Source organism: Acipenser ruthenus, chromosome 4 (assembly GCF_902713425.1).
Source record: "Acipenser ruthenus chromosome 4, fAciRut3.2 maternal haplotype, whole genome shotgun sequence".
NCBI lineage: Eukaryota > Metazoa > Chordata > Actinopteri > Acipenseriformes > Acipenseridae > Acipenser > Acipenser ruthenus.
The window spans coordinates 19354358-19378275 of record NC_081192.1 but is presented as its reverse complement, the minus strand read 5'-3'; the positions used below and the strand labels follow the sequence as shown (position 1 = coordinate 19378275).

Here is a 23918-nt window from a genome sequence, read left to right as displayed (position 1 = left end):
TATGTAATTGTGGAAAAAGTGTGGTATTAATATAAAACTGTTCAGCACTTTCGGCGGTGCAGATAATGTATCCCTGTGATACCTGTAAGTGTAATTCAGTGTTCTGTCTGATTTTACGCAACACAAAGCCATGTGCTGATACACTTAGCTGTATTTCGTCAGTTCCATTAAGATATATCTGTCCTGCTAATAGCGTAGACACCATACTTTTTTTCTTTCTTTTTTTCAGATGCGAGAGACTTTTTTGGCATTTTTATAACGCCTATTGTTGTATTTGTTAGATTTTTTTACGCTTTCACAACAATGTCGTTTTAAAGACAATTTGCCCATTAATTAGGTCAAAATGACAAAGGTGTATCGTAAATCTAAAGATTTTTTTTAAAAAAAATCCAGCTTTAAAGTACTTTTTGTAGAATCTTCTCTATAAACTGTTTCAGGCACTTACACTGAGATAAATACCTCTAAAAACAAGAACACGCGGAAAAGCCTTGACCTATTCACAAACACAAAGCCTTCTGGGATTACTGTGAGATCTCTCCACCAGCAGCAGGAGCAAATGACAGCAAAGCTACCAGCAAATTATCAGAGGGGAGCCTCTGCGGTCCTCGTGTCCGTGCATCTTATTGTGATAATAATAACGCAGTTGCGTCAGAGCCAGAGGTCATTCACGCGCACGCACGTGAGCGAGTAAGCCGTGAACGCGCCCCACTGGTTTTGGAAGGTGAGCGAGTGTCTCGAGGAGTGGAATCGAGAACGCGGCCGCTGGGATCGATCGGATTAAACTTGAATAGAGTGAAATTAACACAAAGGAGAGAGAGAGAGAGTCAGCGAGGACAGGACACGGAGACACCGAAACTAATAACATCCACTGAATTTGTACATTTATAAATAAACAAAAAAAGAGATATTGCTGCTGGAAATACACACTAAGAGACAACCCCTAAACTGACCTAAACTAACAGGGTAAGTGAGTTTTTTTTGTGTGTGTATTTTTCAATGCGGGTTCGCCTTGTGTGTGTAGGGTTGAATGGTTCTCTGAGTGTGCGTGGGGTCTCGTTTTTTCTGATAAGGATGAGTTAACGAATGTATAACCTATGAAGATAGTTCATTTCATTTTTAACTGAGAAAGTGACAATTGCTTCTGAGAACTAGTATGAAGTAAAGCTGAACAGTCGACAATAGAGAGAGAAAAAAACATTTTAAAGGGCAACTTTGTAAAACGAAAGTGTGTACTAGTGAACGAAGACTTTATTTAGCGTAAAACAAGTCATTATTTATTAACAAGTGCAATAATATTTTAATTTGTAGCTGTTTTTTGAAGCGAATGCCAGTGCTTGGTCAAGTGACAATAGCAAAGGGGTTATTTTTGTAAAGAGAAAAGGCTGTTTGCGAACTTTAACAAAGTTCTCCATTTAAATCCAAGGGAACGATTACAGTTGTCTAGTATCACCAGAAGGGGAATTTGAATAAATAAGTCACAGTAGTCATTTTACCGGGGGGGGATATGAAAGATGAGAGAGAAACGGGGGTAGTTAGTTCAGTGTGAAGCGAAACACGAGGTGGGCTGGAGAGAGTAAGCAGAGGTGAGTCAGTGGATGAGAGGAGATGGGAGATTCCCTTTCCACCAAGTAATATTTAAACAGTAAACCGTATATAAATCAAAACACACGTTTATATCCACACACACAGCCACTGCAGCCTGGGGCAGGAAAGGAAGTATTCACAGGCCAAAGTGGAAAAGGCAAAAGAGGATACCACTGTAAAGGTTGTTTGAGGCCAGGCGGTCAATGGGAATCTGTTGGTTTTAATAAGCTATACGTTTAAATGAAATGCAATCGCAGGACGATGTACGTTTTATATTTTAAGGAAATACAAATCTATTTGCAGTAAGTACTATAACTTATCTCTCTGATTCTCCCGAAAAGAACAAGTAATCCATTTGTGAGAAACGTGCGATATGGTTATTAGTTATACTGAAGCAGCGAGGCGGTCAGTGAGACAGAGGCGGTTGTGGGATTTGAACGGGAAGGATCTGCTGCAGGGAATGAGCAGCCATCATTAAATTACATTCATTTATCCTGATGGGATTCGAGAAGACACGCTCAACAAAACAAGAACGTAAAAAAACACTGCTCGCTTAATTATTTTATTATTTTTTAAAACAAAAGTACGTGGGTATATTAAAGTGAAGTTTAACTTAAAGAAAATTAACAGAAGTATGTTTAAATGGGTCATGTTTACGATTTTTCACAGGTCCTGGTTTAGTGATAATTAGTTCGTACAAACAATAGCGCACGTAGATTAAGCTCTGTAAAGATAAAACTGATACCTTTTAATTCATATTGTTTTTTGGGGTAAAGTTTTAGATATGTGTTCTGGGCTTTGAGTTTGCATACCTGTTATTTTAGGTTGTCCTATTTTTTTATATTTGAAATAATTGACCGAAAGGAAAACAGAATACATATTCAATATTTTGCCTAATGTATTTTTTGTTTTTATTAACTTTAAAACCTATCAAAAGACGAACGGTGGTTATGCACTCAGCCGCATTACGTTGTTGTTTCTAATTACAATTCTTATGCACTGCTACAGTGTTAGATTATTATTATTATTTTTTTGAAGACTTAGTTAAAATACAAAGCGTTATTCTGTTGGAAGTTGGTGTGTAAATAAGGTGAGGACGTGTTACTCTGTAGCTCGGAATTCCCGCTAGCATTGGAGCATCTCCACGAGTACTTGGTCAGTGTTTTCTTCCCCCCTCCTGATACACAAAGGAAAGGCTTTCAAGTCTTTAACCTAAGATGGCAGCTTTAATTTGGCTCGGCCACTCTCAAAGATAAGAGGCTCGAAGTTAGATGGATCTGAGACGCTTTGCACATATTGTATTGGATTTCTATCTGAACAATTCATTTTAATGTTTCTCCCTACTTAAATTATATACTGTGCTGGCCTTTAACTTGCAACAAAGTTCCTAGTTTCACATTGTAACAATATACGCAGCTAAGCTCAAAGGTTACCTCATTGCAACAACGTTTCAGATTGTGTATTTACTCTTTTGTCATTTTTTTAAGACGTAGAACAGTGGGAGTGATAGTTAAAATCAGTAACGCATACTTTATACCAATTGTGAGTGTCAGGAATCAATTGTTTTGCATTGCATGGCATGGCATGTGCTTGTGCTTTTCTTCCAGTTCGTGAGGGTTTCTTTGACTAGCTTATTTGCATAAAACTATAGAGAAACAAATATCAGTAACGGAATTCATCAAATATATGTTTTCGTCAGAGTTTCCGTTAGTTAAAGTTATTGCAAGGTTGGTTGATAGGCCTTGAGATGTGTTATGACACCATGTATACAGTTTTTGGTTAGCACTACACGTTGGCAACATTTTCAGTTACTTGTTAGCCTGTCATTTCTGGAATTAGTTAATTTATGCAAAAGATAGCATTGATTTCTGTAATAAGGATTCAATAGCTTACAGTTGTTAAAAAGCATGTTAGGTGCAATGCCGAAAAATGTTTTCCCCCTATAAGTAACAAATATATATATATATATATATATATATATATATATATATATATATATATATATATATATATATATATATATATATATATATATAAATAAAAAAAATATAATTTCATAAATTGCACTTAACTCACTGCACCAGCAAACTACAATCTTGTTTTATAAAGACAGTCTGAAACTAGTAAAAAAAAAATAACAATTAGAAACAGCCAACTCCAAATGTAGGGCAGCCAATGGGTTACTCTTCAGTCAGTTAAGCTTGTGCATCAAGTCTGGTAACTACATAGTTGTAACGTCTATTTATTCATCAGATCAATTTAAATATATATTGAACATGGTAAAGAAATCACCTCTACCCAGTAGTTAGGTCTGACCCAAAGCTAGTTGCAGTATGTTGGGCCTCCGGGTAGTCAAATACAGACGCTACATTGTTGTGTATATCCTAGTAAGATTCTGTTTTAAGTTAGTGATTCTTAATTTGGGTAATTTTGTGGTTTTGTCTTTCAATAAAAAAATGTATATGATGCAGAGTGACATTATTCTTTAGAGCAAGCTTTAATAAATTCATCCATGGAACTTGCATGACAAGGATAGAAATACATGCATGAAAACATTGTGGACTCTTTACTGTGCACTGTAGGGTAATTGACCATACCATCTTGAGTCTGCATGTACTTCTGCCGGATTTTCAAGGGTTTTGTAGCCTAAAGATATTTCCTAGAAAGCGTTGTCAAGCGTTTATAATACAAAGTTTATATGCTTTTGCTCAGAAGACAAGGATGCTGTTTTGGAATTCTCTACGTGGCATTGGAATTCAAGTAATTCTGGTATTGCATGACCTTTCATGATCAGAATATATTTTAATTGCAGTTTATTGCATTTTATTAAGGGCTTGCAGTGCTGTGTTTATGAACACCAGGTACAGTAATTGGCAAATGTTCCCATAATAAATATGAGCACATTTAATGGCATTATTGCCTTTGGTATATTTTAAATTAAAAAAAAAAATGTATAGGTTGTCTTTCATTTATTTGTGATGTTGCCCATTGCCCATTGCTAGTATGTCCGCACTACAGCCACAGATAACGTGCTTAGTGTGCTGGTATGCGACCCTTTGTATCTGAAGGTCATGAGTGTCCTGTCTGAGGGCTAAACTAAGCTTGAGGAAACTGCTTTTGCCTGTACCTTGACTGGCCAGAAAAACCTGGATTGCCGTTAATCTTTTCCATACACGGTTTTCTCCAGAATACTATATAAAGCAGCTTCATCTAGGACCATGTCATTTCAAGCAAATGTAATCCAATATGATTTCAGCTTTTGTACAGTGGTAAATGGAGGCACACTGGTGTTTTTTTCAGCAATTTCACTGTATTGTATTCAGTTCCCTCCCCCTAGTCGAAATTAAATATTTTGGTGTTTTACTGTCCTGTGACAATTTGTTTAAATTTAACAAACATGAATCAGTGTCATGTTCTAGTTTAAGTGAGCACAGAATTATAGGACTGTTTTGTTCCCCTTTTCCTTGTTTTATTATAGCCACTTCTAATCAATGAAACTACAGTAATCTTATGAAGCGTTAAGATGCTGAAGTATGTGATTCTTAATCTGCTCAAATCAAAATTCTGTAACGGGACATTTGGCAGGGCTGCAACGAAGGGTACATTTTGACCTTCGAAGGTTCGGAACACTTTACTGAAGGAAAGGTTTGAACTTTCGATGGTACTAATTTGCATAATTTACTGGTGACGTCACCATAGCTACTTGTTTATATTTGATTTCAGAATCCTATTTTACAGGTAAGACATATAAACGGAAATAAAACATTAAAAATACATTATATAGAACAATAATCATGTTTTTATAATTTAAATAAAAATACACATTGTTTATTTACACGTAATTGATGCTGCTTGCGCGTAAGCTTGCATTGCAGCTTGCATTGCAGCAGCACTAACTGCAGCGGATTTAAGCCAAACAAATTTAATTTAAGTCACCGTTCCAAGCAGGTTATCAGTCAGTCACATTTTACTACAACGACTACTATGACTACTACTACTACTACTATGAACTTACGATTGTGAAGTGACCCCAGAGATTGGATGTGCCTCCAAGATACATCAACAGTTGCTTGCACATTTTGCATTCAACTTTCATATTTTACTGAAGCAATACAACCGCTATAGGTACACCCCGGTGCTTTGGATAATATACCCTGCTCCACACGTGGCAGCGGCGCCATAGAGTTGCTGCGTACAACAACTTTTGTTTAAGTAATATGCATTATACAAATAAAAAGATTGAATTTTGCATGTGTGTGACATTTTAATATGTGATTTTTATTGTATTCACACTGTCAAATGGTTTCTGTTAACAGAGAAAAAAGAAATATATACAGTGCGTGAATGGCGTCTGACGAACCTTCGAAGGTTGAAAACTATCTTCGAATTCCTGGCCAGCAAACAAACCTTTGAACCTTCTAATACAGCCCTAACATTTGGGCATCTCAATGAGCAGTATTGGGGTTTGAAATAAATTCTGTAGATTTCCATTTGTAGCAGAACGAAATCCATGTGATCTGAACTAGGGCTTTGACAGTTGAAATATGTACTGTGAATTTGCTCCGGCCCAGTCACACTGATGGAAGAAGTTACAGTGGCATAAGACACGCTTGATCTTTACATACAGGTGTGCAATATCATGGTTATATTATATATGTAGTTTGCAAACCTAGACCAATGTTTTGATGAAAGGTACAGTATGGTGTTTTTGGATAAACAGAATTTTCTTTTTGTTTTGGGAAGTGTTATCTGTTTTACCAGTTACAACCTAAAAATACACACTACTTGTGTGGCTTCGTGACTTTGTCAAATTTGATTTATACCTGCAGCCTTGTATTTTGTATTCTTTGGCAAAATTTACTGCATTATGATGTAACGGAAGGAGAAAAAAAAAATGTTCATGTTCAAATCTATACATGTTTTGTTTAATATTTTGCAAAGCTGCTGCGTGTTGTGGAAGCCCACATAGTGCCAAATTCCTGCTTGTCAACATATTTGGAGTACATTTTAAATCATTCAGGATAACAAATAAAACTCGTCTTGCTGACCTGTTTTGGCTGCTAGTTTTTCAAATTGGAAATTGGATCAACAGGGAAATGGTTATTCCATGTGTTCCCAGGACCTGTGCAGATTTAATTTTTGCAGTTTGGCTTACCCTTATAAATAGAAAGAAAATAATGGTGTTTCTTAACCTATTACAGTACTCAAGCTTCTTTTAAGATGTGATCAAGTACTATTGCTTCAATAGATATAGCATGCACTTTAGTTTAACAAATTTATATATTGTAAATTCTTATGTAGAAAGGGAAATATATCTATTGATGTACGCAAGGCTTTAAGAAAAGTAATTGCAATTCACTCGTAAGAAGTTTTGGCAGTTTAACAAGCTTTAAACTTTCTAAGCCCACACAGTGCATCCAATAACTAGTTAATTAGAATCCTGGCTTTTTTTTTCTTAACAAGGATAAGAGATGTCCAGGAACTTGAAACGCACCATACTGCTTTCAGGTTCCTGGGTTTAAAATTAAGACAGATAGCGGGGGTGAGTGCTTTGGTAAATATTTTACTCAAATCTTTTAATACAATTGGTTCAGCTAATTTAAGAAATTGGCAGAAAGTGTTGGCTACAAGCAAAAAACACATTCGGGACATTTAATGTTCTGAATGCAAGTCTCTCCCGCTTGCGACCCCATTGACTGCAGTGATGTAAAGATTGACAGAGGGGAGGACGCAATTATGCCATTGAATTGCAAGTCAAAAATGTTTGTAATTTCCATCACAAATGTAAATTCAAAATGAGAATTATCAGCATGATAAATTTGATGACCATGACATATCAAAAGTACAGAATGGTTATGTGTTGTCCTGACTCCTGACCCAGTCAGTCAATCGAAACTTGGACATCATTAGCATGTTCCTGAAGACTGTTGACATCTATTTTAGGTAACTCTAGTCCTGGAGTGCTGTTTCATCCCAGGTTTAATATTCCAATTAATTATATTTATTTTAGGACCAGGTTGAATTGGTTCAGTTAAAAAAAAAAAAAAAAAATGTAAGGACATGGTTGGAAGAAATACCAGGACTGAAAGTGCTTCATAACTGGGTTAATTCAGGTTTGTGAATTTGATTGAATTTAATGGAACTCCTCTTTTTGCAATAATTGTAGTGTTATTCAGACACTGCACAGTACTGTGTCTTTGACTCATGACTAAACGTTGTGTCCTGTACAAGGTTGATATTTCTTTTTCTGGGGGAGGTTGGTTGCTGTACTGTATCATGATTTACATGCATTTCTGGCTTAAACGTAATGTGTTAAAAGCAATTCATCAGACCGAACATATAAGGATTATGTTGACCCCTCATGGTTTTTATTGGGAGCCATTTAAAAATAGGGTTGCTGTGTGCCACCTAAGTGTTAAATAAATAATTCAGTCTGTTGTCCGCTTATGTTTGGATTGTCCAAGTTATGTGAATTGACCTGGTATATTTTATTTGTGGAGGTGTGCTGGATGGAAGTATATTTAAATACTGGTTTAGAGCCTGAGGGACTACTTTAAACCCCCCTTTTTTTGCAGTTTCTAGATGGAGGGGATCGAATTATACTCCAGCATTTTGGTGAGTGACTAATCTAGTTGACACTTTTGTTCATCTGTAAACTTACAGCTGCCATTTTTATTTTGTTATCCAAAAATGTGCTCTCAGTTGAATCCAAGCATGATGAGCCCCCACCCCTTCACAAGCTTGTTGTGCACCAAAACAAGCTGCACTATAGAGCTAAAAACCACGAGCCTGTCTTCTTTCTTAAGACAAAAAAAAAGGTCAGGAAGCAAGAATCTGATAAGCTTGATGTAATTCTATCATGTCGTAAGTGCAGGTTTCTAAAACCAGCACATTTAACTTGGGTGATTTTTATACAAGAATTACAACAGAGAGCCAGAAAGTAAGCCTTACAGTGCCAACTAATGTGCTTAAATCTATTTACCTCGTATTACCACTAGCAGTAGTATCACTGGTCGCCATTTTCTTCTGTTGAAAAGGTACCAGAATGCAGCAGTTTATCTATGATGTTTTTGAAGTATTTGCATATCCTGAATTAACATAAAGTCAAACATGTGAAGAACCAAAATATTCTCACCACAAATGAGGCTCCAGTAAGGCTAACAATTACAAGTAAACAAATGGATTTCAATCGGTGGTTAGTAGTCCTTTTTTAAGAGTTTATTTGGGTCTGCAGCCACTGCAAGAATGTAGGGTTCAGTTTGAGGAGTGATACTGTAGGTGCGACTGTACAAAACTTGGATATTTAAGTGTTTTCATAAATAAGCCACCACCTTAAATTGTAAACTACCGGTATGTAGTATACCACTCTTATTCTTATAGACGCTTGTGGAAACTGGTGGGATTTACTTCTGGTCTCGTTCGTAAATAAGACAAGCTTCCTGCCACTTTAATCCTGTCTTCATTGCTCACCTGTCTCTTCTAGAGACTGCACTAATAGTTACCTGCTGATGCTTGTTTAATTATTTAGGGGTAAAGCATGACATCAGGAGACAGGCTCCCTGTACAACAGTGTCTATGCTGTGTGCCAGTCGCTTGCTTGTTTGTTATTGCAGAGTTACTTTGAAATGTATCTAAACATGCATACTTGTGTTCAAGCACCAAATATTGCATGAAATAACTTTCTTGGCAGATGCACATATTGAACACTGAATGTATCATCCTTAGGCTTTTCTCTTGAGCAATATATTTTCAAGTAAGTTATCTGGTGGTGTTGGTGGAAAGCATGACTAAACAATTCTGGATATGTATTGTGTGTAATTTTTATATAATATATATATTTTTTTAATTTGCTGTTGAGGTTACAATTTATGAATTATGTAGCCCAGCTTCTGGCGAATGCAGCAGTCCCTGGCCAGTATGCTGTGGCTGCAGAGATGCATTTCACTTTTTGATATCAAATTTAATCAAAACTTTACATGACTCTGCATAGCCACTTAGATTTGCATTATCTTCAGTGAATACAACTATAGCGTAATTTTTCCAAACAGTACATTAGAGGTAGCCTACCCTTTCCTGAAACTGAACTTTCCACAGCAACACGTTTTCCGGTTGATCATTTTGGTTTGGTGGTTGTTGTGTTTTTTTTTTTGGTTTGTTTGTTTTGTTTGTGTGTCATCTACTTTTTCTGGATGTTTGTTTTTCAGATATAAAGCGAAGTTTGTTGTATTTCCGTGATGGGTAGTTTTTCATTTGAATATTGCACACACTGCCTTGTCCTTGCTTATAAAAGGTACATCGTCTTGTCCTTTTAATTTTCCAGACACGAAAATGCTCCCAAACATTACTTTTGGTTGCTCCTGGATTTCTCACCAGCTCCTGTTCAGACACCATGATGTAGATAGCCACGTGCCTGACAAGCAGGTTGCGTTCTGGTATTTAACCAGAAACGAACAAACTAAAAAAAAAAAACTTCCCGAAACAGCGGCATGTGACAACGTAGTTATGTTAAATATTATTAGTTTCTCTGGACAGACGGCTGCAGTTGGGACTGATTTTAAACCAAATAATAAAAGCAGGTTACTCTTGATCTCTGCAGCATCATCCTGTATTTGTTCACAGATGCATATTCTCAGTAACTTTTAGAAGCAACAACACAGATTACATTCTTGACAGGAAGTTAATATATACAAGAAGTTTTTAATTTTGTGGAATATTTGATTTCAATAAAATATTATCGATTTGTTATCGTGGGGTCCCAGTCGATAGATAATTTGAGTTATATATATATAATTTTATTTGTGGAGGTGTGCTGGATGGAAGTATATTTAAATACTGGTTTTTTTATTTAGTTGTCTCCAATGGTTTTTGCCCCATTTTTCTCCCCAGTTTGGAATGCCCAGTTATTATTTTTATCCCAGTTCACCGCTGAAACCGCCCAGCGACTCGGGAAACGGAGGCTGAAACACGCGTCCTCCGAAACGTGTTCCTGCCAGTCCGTCATTTTTCGCACTGCGGATCCACAGCGAAGCCACCAGACCTATAGTGCCAGAGGACAACACAGATCTGAATGGCTCCACTGCAGACCCGCAGGCTCCCTATCGGCCAGATTGCCCTGCTGACCTAAGCCCTCCCTACCCGGGCAGCGCTCGGCCAATTGTGCGCCATGACCTAGCCTAAATTCGAACCTGCGATCTCGAGGCTATAGGGCGCATCCTTCACTCCACGCGGAGTGCCTTTACTGAATGCGCCACTCGGGAGCCCTTATATATATTGTGGCAAAGTGGTTAACAGTGTGCAGGTGCAAGTGATCAATGAACAGACAGACAATTTATAATCCAGGTGCAAAGTTGTTTAATGGGTTTGTATGTCCAGTGCCTGACGGCAAAACAAACAGTAAACAATAATGATGGTAAGTAATACAGCGGCGTGTATTACTTTAGTTTGTAATCCCCCGGTTTGTCCCCGAAAGAATAGTCCCGTTTTATTGTACACCCACACAAAACACATAAAAGTGCGTTTAGTGCATGAATTAGTGCTTGTGGTGCAAATAGTTATTTGATACAAGTGCAGTGCTGTTCCGGTTTTTGTGCTGGTCTCTGGCAACCGCTCCGGAACGTGTTAGCTGTCTAATAATAAGTAGTAACAATTAGACAAAACAAACAAACACTCATGATACAGATACACAGGTCCTTCCAGGTTCTTTTTCATTAACTAAAACAATGGAACAGATTACGTCGCTTCGACCCCTACTTATACCGTCACTCATCACCCCTTGGTAAACGACTGCCGCAGCTCCTCCAATCCGCGGCTACCACATCATTTCCCTCCCGGGTCGATGAGTTAATGTACCGAAGCTCCACCCCTTTTCTAAATGACCAACTTCCTTTTAACCCTAGGAACGAAGTGTCAGGCCAAGCAGTCTAGGGGACTCTGTTCCCATTACTTAGCACCCTCACAGGTCTGGAGGGAGGTATATTACATTATTTGTACATACAATTCCCTATTTATACAGTTGGGTTCTTACTGGAGCAATCTAGGTAAAGTACCTTGCTCAAAGGTACAGCAGCAGTGTCCCCCACCTGGGATTGAACCCACAACCCTCCGGTCAAGAGTCCCGAGCCCTAACCACTACTCCACACTGCTGCCCTGCCAAGAATCATTGTCTATATATATATATATATATATATATATATATATATGAGAGAGACAATGATTCTTGGCAGGGCAGCAGTGTGGAGTATGTGATATATATATATATATATAATAAAATGTGTGTGTTAACATTTACACGCACACACACATTGTATTATGTTTTTTTGCTTGAACATCTGCCTGTTTTATGATTCCAAAGTCTGAAGCTTAAGTTGATTTCTTGTGTGTGTGTTTTCAGGTGCCTGTGGTAACTGACCTGTAGCCGATATCCAGCTGGTTTTCAGACAGGTGGCTATAATGACTCCTGCTGATAGGACAAGGTGTCATTGATGTAACATTCTGCTGTTTTTTACTTGTACTTTTAATAATTTAGTTGATTTCAGAGAACCATTTGTACTTTAATTCCTTAGCAGAAATTTGGGAATTAAAAAGGGTGTTGGTGGGTAAGACATCCGTTCTACCGACGCAGCAGATTATATAAACTGCATGTCTGCACTGTTGGTGTTTTTTCATGCACAAAAAAGTATATAAATGAGGCAGCCATGCATAAAACAACCCAAGCCCTGTGCAAACCCTGTAGCTCCACCACAGTGACCTGTGCCCTTTTGTATCCTGTGACACTCAACCCGTCTTTGTGCTCAAGTTTATTCATGATGGATAAGTTGCCCCCAATCACACATGCTGTGCTTGCAAAGAGGAACAGATAAATTATTTTCAGCTGCAGCTTGGAAGAAGGAGGGGGGGAAATGGAATGCTGCTGGTGTGCATAAGAGCCTGTTTGAACAGGGGCCCCTCCATGGGATAGTATAGGCAAGGAGCGATCCCATAACCAGCTATCAGAATAATACTTATGCATTTTGGCTTTTTCTTTCTTTTTAAAACCAGCTTTTAAATGTTGATGAATGTAGGAAATTGCCAGATCAGTTGGTTAATCGGCAACAGCTACAGTTGGTACATACAAAAGAATGGGTGTTAATGAGAGTAATCAGTTGTGCTTGGTGGTGTTTTTCAGTGTCTCAGCATGTTGCTATTGAGCCCCTCCTCTTGGATCCTCCAGTGGTTTAGTCTCTGCTTTGTACAGAATGTAATTTCCAGGAGATCACTTGATGGTTGATAGCAATAATATAACTAACCCCCTCTCCCCTGCAGTATCCCTACCCTTCCCCCCTCCTCCTCCTGCCTCATCCCCCTCCATTATTTTAATGGTGGTTTGTCCTTTAGCTGTGCTGTGTCTCCTCCTGGTTGCTAGCCTAGCAGTACAACACATTTATTGTTAGAATGAGTGTGGAGAATGCTTGCTTTGTGAACCAGTTCTAAATGAAATAGTAAAAAAATGAACTGTATCAGCCACAGTAATATACGCTACTGTAAGGCAAAAACTATGGCTTTGTTTTCCATCTAAATCTGATGTGTGTGTGGTCCTTTTGAAAGCATATATTGAAAAGCATAATCAACTAGCTTCCACTCAAATGGTGTCATTTTTATAACCGGTTGTATTTGTCAACGTTAGACCAGTTGAACAAGGTGAAGATAGCAGGTGGTTACTGATCAAATAAGTACAAAACTTGCCGAGGACTACTGTAGGTTGAGACATGTGTCCTGGGATATCTACCCATGGCATCTATTTTTGTCTAGTTTTAAAATCTTTTTATTTTTAACCTTTCATATCAATTGTTTCGTGAGTGTCTTTGACCTGGCCTCCCTTGAACATTTTTTATTTTTATATAAAACATCTCATACAGATGGACAATTTAAACAAACAAAATTGAAGTCGGGTCAGTCAATGTATAGGTCACAATAGTGAACAAAGTAAGTTAGAGATCTGTGCAGAATGATATAAGGGATCTGTTTTTGCAATGACTGTGGTAGAAGAAAATATCAGTAAATGTTTCCATGGACAACCCCATGGTGAACATGTACTTCAGACCAGATTTTGTTTTTTTGTTTGTTTTAAACTATATCAATATTTGTTAAATTAACTTCCTGTCTAACCATGGTCCTGGGTATCTGAAGATGGTTCAATGTACTGTAGGAGCCATTTCAGTCTGAAAATCAATATAATAAACCATCAGACAGCGTTCTCACTTTGCAGTTTCCTTCTTTGAGTCAATAGTGAGAGATACAATGTTAAGTTAGTGGCTTTCATTTGAAGTGGCTTTTGTATTTTCAATACAGTAGGGGTTTTAATATATTGCTTGGTTAGTTCCATGTGGTGTGGTTAGTACTGTAGCAATGGTCTACTCCAGAACATTGAGATCTAAAATTCCAGGACAAACGGAACATAAGATGGTGACCAATGGATCAAAATGAAGAGACTCTGGTGGTGGTTCTGGTGGTGGTTCTAGTGTTATGTTTGAGTATTTTGAAGGCTGTTCTGTTTGCTATTGAATGTAAATCCAGTTTAGACAGTGCTTTTGAAGTTTAAACTCCTCCTTATAAATTCTTCAGAAGATTGATGTTTTTGCTGCATAAACTCATCTTAATCTGGTATTTATGATCCAAAACTGCCCATAAATACCAGATTAAGATGAGTTTATGCAGTGTGCTCATCAAGTATGAGGGATCAAGCCAATCCTTTTCAGTTATGAGCCACTACTGTGTTTCACAACGGTCTTGGTTTTTGTTTTACACCTTTTTAAAGCCATGTCAGTTTAATACTGCCCCTTACTCATTTTATGAATGCTCATTCTATAGCACTCCCCATTTTATAGAATTTAGCCTTTTGTGTTTAATAGGTGTGTTCTCAAATTACCATGGATTATCTTCTGATGTCATAGTTAGGGGACTCTGTAAAAGGTACTGAAAGATTTGCAGACACAGCAGTGATGCATCCAAGTGCATGGCACAGGTGATGCATTTAGTATTCAGATTACACAGGGAATCAAACTGGTGCACCTGCAGTGGATTTACAGCTGTCCCTCACTGAAGCAAATGAAAATGCACTCATGATGCAAATAAAGGACCCATAACCATAACTGAAGCACTGTAGCCTGACATGTGGTATCAAGCACACTCACTCATACAGTAGCTAACATATTTGTTTCTTTTTATATATTTAATCAAAGTGGTAAAAACTGTAGAATAAGGACATGTACTAATAAAACAACTTTAGTGCAACTAAAGGATGGATAAAATACAAAAAAAGATAAGCTACAGGAAGTGCTGCAGGTATCCCTTTTTTTGTAACATGTTGGTTTTTAAAATGGTTTTGTTTGTTTGTTTTGAATTCCTGTTTTGGTTTGTCATTGAAATGGACCAGGATGTAGGCCTATTGTTTAGTAAATCTGTGTGCCATCTTCAGAAGTGCTGTTCATTTAAAAAAAAATAATAAAAAAATTAAATGCATAATCATTTGGATAAAAAAGTACAGGTTAAACTTATATTGAACAGCGTTCATATGGGGGAGGTTGTAGCTATAATTTACCCCATGCTTTGACACCCAGTATGAAAGGTGAATAAAGCAGATATTTGAAATGCATATAGCTAAGTTATGCATGTGTTATTAAATGGAGAAATACTTTTGACTGCTTGTATCCATGATGGATATAAAGATGAAAAACAAGTCTCTCTAGCCCACAGTTGTAGAATTGCTATGTCAAATCAGTAATTACAAAAACATTACAAACCGTTTTTCTGTTTTTTTTTTTTTTTTACATAATCCGTTCTGCTGTCGCCAAGTTTCAGGAAACTGAAATGATGAGCAATTGTATATAAAGCTGCTGTGCTCACATCAGCCGTTGGGTCACACTACTAATGGCCCTGACTCCACCGCTATAGAGCTGCTGTAGTAAATGGTTTTCCTGCTGTTTTGCTTTGTGTGACTCATAACATATTAGAGGAGTAGTGTTCCAGGGACTCCAGCTGGGGTACGCTTGCACTTAGTCACACAAGGAGCCTGCTATGTCACTCAGTCATCAGTTTGCCTCAGGGTGGGGGATGAACCCAGTGACTGAACTTCCTCATCAACACTAAGAAATTATGGTGGATCACAAGAGCAACGGGCATTGAGCCACATCTGTCACTTTGAAAAGAAATTGGGCAAACGGTCAGCTGAAAACCTGGAAATGTAGTAGAATCAGTAGGCTAAATACTATGTGCTTTATACTAGTTATATATTGCTTTAAAAATCTAAATGTAAAACAAATATTATATATATATATATATATATATATATATATATATATATATATATATATATATATATATATATATATATAATAAAAATAAATGTGTCAATTGGATCTGACTTGCTGATTTTAGGAAGTGGTATAACTCCTTAAGGACTTCCTGCTTGTTAAAGGGCTGTGATCTGATGAGTGCAGAAGCCCTGCTACACTGAGGATTGCCCACCTGTGATTGAAAGTGTGGTCAATTGCAGCCAAATTGCTTCCTCCTTATTTTTAGATATCTATTTATAATATCTTTTTTCCACCAAATGTTGCTAACCAAGAGGTTGAAACTTTATCTGGAAAACATGACAAGCAGACTTTTTTTTTTTTTCCTTGGCTGCTTTTGTAGTGGATTTAAAAGAAATGGCTAACTGGGGGGGCTGTATTCTCCTTGCACTTTATTGTGTAAGAAGTTGAAATGCAAGTGAAGTAAGGTTGACTCACTCCTTAGTCCCCAGTGGGAGTGTAGAAGCAGTACTGCTTCCTGTTGGACATTTGATCCTCTCGTCCATTTAGTTTAGTCCTGTTTATCATAGACCTAGATAATGCTGCTTGCTCATCTGATTATGATGCTCAAGGGATGATGAGGTTAAGGACACACTGGTAACTAGAGTGTTTTCAGGGTTTTAGTTCAGCAGATGGGCGGCCTGCCTGTATTCGTACATCTGCCTGCCTGGTGTGGCAGCTGCTGCCGCACTTTGGGTTCTTTTGTTCTTTTCCATCCAAGAATGAATTGCCAGGGATTGTAAAGAATGAATTAATTTTAGGTTGGTGTCTGCATGTGTTGTGAGTAACCTATTGTTTAAAAGCAGAGTGGCTGGGGGTTGGGTGAAAGGGGGAGGAAAAAACAGTTGAACTAACTTTACTGCAAAACAAGTAGTTTCAAGGCATTAGCATATTTTTGTTTTTTTTAATTGTTGGCTAATATACATATCTTTAGAATAAAGGTCTTGTAGTAGTTTGGTTGTGTGTCACATTGTTAATTCCTCCAATTCTCTGCAGTTTCATCATTCTTTTTTCTTTGTTTTTCTCCATTTTGTCTTCCTAGGTCCTGTAACCTGACTTTGCCTGACACTGCATTGTCTGACAGAATTAAGGAAATATGGAGTGAAATGCGGGAGATTAGTTAAAGGATTAAAAGCTTTGAGGACATACACCTCAGTGGAGGAAGCACAGACTAGCTCGCTTGTAGCAGCAGCACCGCAGGGGGAAGCTGCAGGCTGAGAAGGAAGGAAGGATGGCTGACCCTGGGATGATGAGCTTGTTTGGGGACGATGGAAATCTGTTCAGTGAAGGTTTGGAGGGCCTTGGTGAGTGCGGCTTTCCAGAAAGCCAGGTCAACACACTGGGACCGGCGATGCCCATTGACCAGGGCTACGGGTCTCTGCCGTCGTCCCTCCACCACCTGCCACAGCCCCCACCTGGCCAAGGCCAGCCCAAACTGAGCCACTTTGACCACTTTGGTCAATATGAGCAGCAGAAGATGCACTTGATGGAGCAGCAAGGGGGTCGGATGCTGTCGAACGCTCCTGGGAACGGGATGTCTTCTCCTCATTCGCAGTACCACAACCCTCCCCCACCAGTCTCTCATGGAGGTGGGGGGCAGATGGGTGTCTACCCTGGCCTTCAGGGAGAGAGGCATGGCCAGCCCTTTGTAGACAGTGGTTCTCTCTGGGGGCCCAGGGCCGTTCAGGTCCCTGAACAGGTCAGAGCCCCTTTTCAGCAGCAACCTCCTCAGCAGTCAGCCCCTTCTGGTCATGTTCAACAAATGGGTGCTTACATGGCCCGTGGGGATTACTCCATGCAGCCACACAGTCAGACACCCACTCCTCCCAGGATCAACCAATTCTCCCAGGGTCCGCAGCAGGAGGGAGGCAGAGGACCCCAGGCCAATCACTTCTTGGGCCACATGTCCCCACAGCAAAACCCTAACCTCGTTGGCCCACCTATGCGACACCCAGTACAACAGCAGCAACCGCAGCAGTTCCACCACCGCCCAACTCAGGGCAACCTCCACCCAGAATCTGTGGCCCATACCCCTCGCTTCTCACCTAGCTCCTCACAACAGCAGGCTGTAGTGGCAGGGAGACCCCAGCAAAGCCTGAGCTTCAATTCGCGGAACCAGACTGTCCAGTCCCCCACTGTAAACAACTCAGGGCAGTATTCTCCTTACTCTCCATATAGCAACCTCAATCAGGGATTAGTGAACAATACAGGGATGAGTCCCAACATTGGCCTTACCAGCAACAACACCCCCATGACCCAGGGGCGCTACCCCAATTCTGCCGGTTTCCCACCAGGCACCTCCCAAGGGCTCATGCACCCACAGTCAATTCAAGTCAACCAAATCAATTCCCAGCCTATGCACCCCTCCCAGCAGCCACAGCCAGCTCAACAGCAGCAACCTCAGGGATCCTACGGTTCTCCCCCTCCCATGTCCCCCATGAAGGCCTTGTGCAACCCTGCAGGAACGCCTCCCCCGCAACAGGTCAGACCGGGGAGTGCAGGCATGGTGATTGAGGTAGGTGGTTACCCCAGCATGCCTCACCAGCCTCCGGGAGCAGTAGGGCTGGCCCAGAGGAACATTGGCCCCAGAGGCCTGCAGCAGCAGCAGCCACCTCCCCCACAGCCCTATATGGGCTTGTCGCCCAGCCAGAGAGACATGGCTGGGGGTCTGCGGCCCCCTGGAGGGATTGGGGGGAACCATGCTGAGCCGCCGGGGATCCAGGAGCTGCGTCTGCTCGTTGGACCGCCCCAGCAGCATCCAGGACAACCATTGCTGCCACCACTGCCTTTTCAGAAGCAACAGCTGCCAACATGCCCATCCATGCAGCAGCAGCCGCACCTGATCATGCACCACCAGAACTCTCCTCCCCTGCAGTCTCACCACCAGCCGTGGGCACAGCAGCACAAGTCATCACCTACGCCTCAGAAAGTGCCTGTCCAACAGGTGAGTAGCTTGTAAAACGGTAGCTTTGTGATATGTGTGTGTGTGTTTTTTTTTGTAGTTTTATGAAAGCTTCAGGGTCATTCTGTTGTACAGTGTGTGTGTGATGTTGATCCACAACCGTATACTATTGAACTAATTAAAGTACTGTTATACAGTTCTTGTATTTAAATATTTTTCTAGATTTAAGTATTATAGTGCAAATACTTTGTGGTAAATTCAGTTTTAATTTGAATCAGAAGTACTGTTGGTTAATGTTCAGAGTATGATGGCAGTCATTTGTTTTTGGGGGGCCTACTCAATTGGGTGTAGTGTTTTTATTTTCTATTGTACATTAAGTGTAGTTAAAGCTGTGTGGCTGATGTATGTGTTAAAGATTACACAACAAAAAGTATGCCCAATTTAGTTATATGGGGATTCCAAAACCTTTCTACCTTCAATGTAGCTTCAGTGTTGCAAGTGTCATATTTTTACATAAGTTTAATTGCAACTTGTTTGAATATTTTTGTTTTATGTGGAAGGTAAAAAATAAATGCCCAATCCTGCTTTCTCTTTCAAGGTTTTTTTCTTTTTTGCCAGCCTAGTGGGGATTGACTTTGCAGCCCCCAAGCATGTGTAATTTATCTTGTGCTCGCTCACTCTTGCTGTCGGCCTCTTTCCCCCTCTGGGTAGTTGTCCTCAGAGGCTGGGTTCCTTTTTAAAGTCAATGGTTAAGGAGGGGATAGAATCGCCATGCACGGGTGCTGAATCACCACGCAAGTTCAATGATGCTATTAGCTTGTCATTTCTTTCTATTTAGCTTGTGTATAAGGCAGGAATGAGAATGGGCACGTGTAAACGTTTATTCAAGTATTCGATTAAAAAATTGCTTAGTTTAATAAATTCAGTCGTATAATCTATCTTTGTATTTCAACAAATGTAAGTGGTCTGAACAGACACATTAACCATGCTAAGCCTGCTGCTGCAGCACAACACATTACTTTAAATAAATATTAAATGCATCATTATTTCTTTCAGTGGCTTTAAGTTACTCAAGCTCCTGACAACAACAAAAAAAATACCCCGAAAAATGTTAAGTGCAGGGTGATACCAATACTGGTGGTAATGGAAGTGGTTGGACTGTACCATTGCATGTATTAACTACAGTATATCTAATTGTTATTACAAGGCAACAATTTATACAAGGCAACAAATTTATACAAGGCAACAAAATAGTGTTGTTGGCGGTAATGTTATAATTGGTATTTAAATTGCTGTGGTAAATATTAATAAGCAGGCTGATAACAAACGTAACATGGAAAGTCTGTACTAATTTAATATGATTCTCAATGTAAACATTTATTTATTTTGTCATATGAAGACAATGTGTTGATTCACTGCAATTTGTATGTTGCCTTTAATTGCTGTTGGCAAATTATGCATACCGTAAGTTAGGTTTTATGCATACTGTACTTGTGTTATACTTGCTGTTAATAAAGATCTACTTACTGAAGCAATGTCAATAGTACCGCAATATTTTTTTTTTTAAACTTTGAATTTTGGTATTGTGTAAGCAATAAATATCCAGAAAGGCCCATCCCTAGTACAAGGGACAGTCCCCTCACACTATTATACAAGCATACAGCAATGTAACTTAAGATTTTTTCTTTAAAGCTGGCACAGCTATTGAATCTTTTGAGATGGAACCCACCATAATAAACACCTTATCCAAAGGCAATGCTACACATGTACAGTAATTGGTGCTTGGAAATGCTGTGAATTGAAGCAGTAATGTGTATTCAGACAAGCTGCGTGCCATTCTCACTGTTTATGCACACTGCTCTACCATTCTCGCCAGGCCCACCCTTCTCAGAATACCCTGTGATTTGTTTGGCCTGTTTTTATTTTTAAAAACACACAACATAGGCCCATATGGGATAAACACCAGATAAAAAAAGGCTAAATTACATAATTGTCACATCTGAAGCAGCTGTGTCTGGTTTCTGTGCTGGTGTGTAATTTGTAGTTTTTGATAACACTATAGGGATAGATTTAAGTAAACATTAGCATCTTGGAATGATTTTCTCCATTTCGGAAGCCAGTGTTTCCAACTGCATAACGTATGCTGCACTCCTATCAACGATGGCTGCGAATTAAGCTACACAAGCATTTACTTCCTGCAGAGTCAGTCATTGTTCAGATAATGCTTTCTTGTTGTTTGTATGTTTTAGATGTATTTGACTTTCCATTTAGAACATTTAGCCTTTTGAAGCAAGTTTTTGACCAGTTAAAATAGATCCCACATATGTTGTAGATGGATTTCCTAATTTGGTCCAAGAAGCTGTAACATCTCCAAAAAAGCATGGCACTGTCGTTGTACAAATCAATTCTTCTCACAATGGCTGTTAAATAGCACACAGACTGTCATTAAACTACTAAGGAGGCTGTGCTTGGTTCATTTTGTGAAAGGGGTGATAAGAACCTCCGGTTATGGAACTTTATTCATGTTTTCTTTGGGGGAATTGTACACTGCTCTCGACTGACCACAAGCTCTCTGAAACCTCGTGAGATCCTAGTGCTAGTGAATCCCAGCTCATCAATCTGTGAGAAATCAGGGGACATACTAGGATGAACTTGAACAAATTAGTAAGCGACTCTGCAGTATTCTAGCCTATTTTTAGAAGATTAGTGTTTTATTTATTTATTTTTATTTATTTGTTTGTTTTAATACAATACTTTAAGTTGAATGTGGTTGACTACAAGATTAGAAACTCAATAGGGCAGCTTCAGTCTGTCGGTGTTACTGATGGATAATGCTGTAATACTGTGCACTTATTACTTGGCCTCCAGATGCTACTTATTGACCCATGCACAGCCCTTTGGGAAGCAGTGAATATAACATTGGGTGTTTGGGGGCCCAGAGGCTAGCATTCTATACAGACTGATTTTAATGTACAATAAAATGAGTCCCCTTTCCCATTACCGTTGGCTCTGTGGAACACTATGTAGAAAATGCTTTTGGCCTTATTAGTGTGAGATATTGTATTTGGTCTCTGGACTGTTATACCCCCCAGGGGACTGATTCAGATCCTAAGTCCTACCCCTCTCTTCCTCCCCTATATAAAACAAAGGGAATTCATGCTTTCGTGTAGGGGGAGATAGGCCCTTGAGTCTGTGTGCCCTTTGGCCAACAAGTTGCTTTGTTTGAAAAGATGGATTTGAGTCGTACAAGTGGCATTGGTGGGAGCATTGTCTTGGTGAGCCCCATCACCTCAGGTGTTATGTGTTGATTTGGCAGAAAGTAATTTGTGCTATTCATTGTCCTCCTGGGGGTGGCTAGAGCCAGTAAACCTCATTCGCATACAAATACAAGGCCCTGTAGCATGCTGATTCAGTGGGCTCTGTCACCTGACCAGCTCTGGACAGTGAATTAGAGTAAGCCCTGCCCCCAATGGAATGGGAGTTCAGATGTGGAGGGGTAGGGTGTAGGGGTGGGTAGGTTTTTCGGTCTAACAGATTTGGCCTAAAGAGCCTCATGCTCCTAAGGGTAGCATAAAAAGTGTTTGAGGAGACATCAAAGGGTATTTTCCCCCTGCATTCTCTGCACAGTTGATAGGTTTGTTTCAAAACAACATGCAACCTTGGCTTTTTCGCACATGAATGTAACATGTATGAATGTGCATGTTACTCAAAATATATGTATCAGGATGCACACGTACTTAGACCAATATAACCTTTTGTTGGGGATAGGTGCTGGGGGCACATTTAAGATTTAAGTAACCTGAACATGAAGTCAAGGTTATGTGTTTCTGGGCTCTACAGTATCTGCTAATTGTGACATCTGATATTTGTAATCGCTGATCACAAATAAAATGGAAACATGAAACCATAAAAGGATTGAAATAACTGGGACTGTCCACACTTGATAACGGTTACTGTACAACACCCCACCCCCCCGATGCAAAAGGTGCCACCAAGCCTACATTTTGAAAAATGGTTTAATAGATGTTACAGTAGTGTTTAATCTACTGTATTGTATATTTGTGCACTCAAAGCGACCCCAAATTGTAAATGGCCTGGTACTTGCAGCTTTGTAGTTACATGGAGGCACACTTACTGCAAATTACCTTTTCACTACTGTATTTAAGTCAATTGTTATATAATTGTTTGGCTAATCTACTTTTACCTTGCTCCCACTTGTTTTGTTAACCAAAGTATGTAGAATGCTTAAATGTTTAAAATGGATGACACATTTTATCTTTTGCCCTCTAGGGTTTACTGTGTTGTGTACTGTATGTGTGTAACTGCTGTATTGACGTTCAGTAACCTTGTACACCCTCCTCCTCCACCAAAGGACCTTCACATTTGACAGAGCTATGCTGTTAAAATAATGCCTGAATATAACTAACATAATGTGTGGTGCAGTTCTGTGCAAGGTACGATTTAAACTCCTTTTGTAGAAAGGTTCTTAACATTATTTCTAATTCAAATCTAGTTTAGCCAACCAAACTGGGTCTAGAGCAGTATTTGGGAGCTTTGGCGCATTATTTTACAGTACATATGAAAGTATTTATCAAGAGCATCTTAAATCCTTAAAGGAGTAGATTGCAGTGCCTTAGTATCCTTTCCCTGCTGTAGAGTCTGCAGTTCTCCTGCTTGGATATGCAGAGCTGCAATAGCCTCATGGGTCCCCTGTGACCAGTGCCTGACAATCCCTGATCAGCAAACATCCGCAGTGACAGATTTGTGCTCTGCACACAGACTGAACTACTGTGCCTGTTTAGAATTTGTTGTGGTGTTTTTTTCTGTATCATTTTTTGAGCCAGGTGACTGAAGAACCAATTTGTTCAGTAGACTTAATGTATTTAAAGTGGGCAGTGTTATTAAATGCCTGGGCATTTGAGAGTACACTGCAAATTCTCGCCAGGCCCTAATGTATTGGTGTATGTTGAATATACAAGCCACAAATCTAGCAATCCTCTGCATACTGTATTATATGTTTGGTTCGAGTTAAATTTCCTGTCTTGTATCATAGTGTGGATTCTGTTGAGGAGTGCATGTGAGAAAGGAGTTGTCATGCTACAGAG

At 39.3% G+C, this 23918-nt stretch overlaps 1 protein-coding gene across 3 annotated transcripts in view; it reads left to right on the top strand.

The window, feature by feature from the left end:
* Positions 1-509: 509 nt before the first annotated feature.
* Positions 510-23918, top strand: part of LOC117400324 (chromodomain-helicase-DNA-binding protein 7-like) — a 72226-nt gene continuing 48817 nt past the window's right edge. For 2 of the 3 annotated variants that reach the window (XM_059022166.1, XM_034000114.3), the window contains exons 1-2: positions 510-963; positions 16954-18855. In XM_059022166.1, the coding sequence (XP_058878149.1) occupies positions 17143-18855 (1713 nt within the window). In that variant the 5' untranslated portion in view covers positions 510-963; positions 16954-17142. Of the gene's footprint in view, positions 964-8159; positions 8200-16953; positions 18856-23918 lie in introns of all 3 variants that reach the window. The other variant, XM_059022165.1, reaches the window with a different exon arrangement.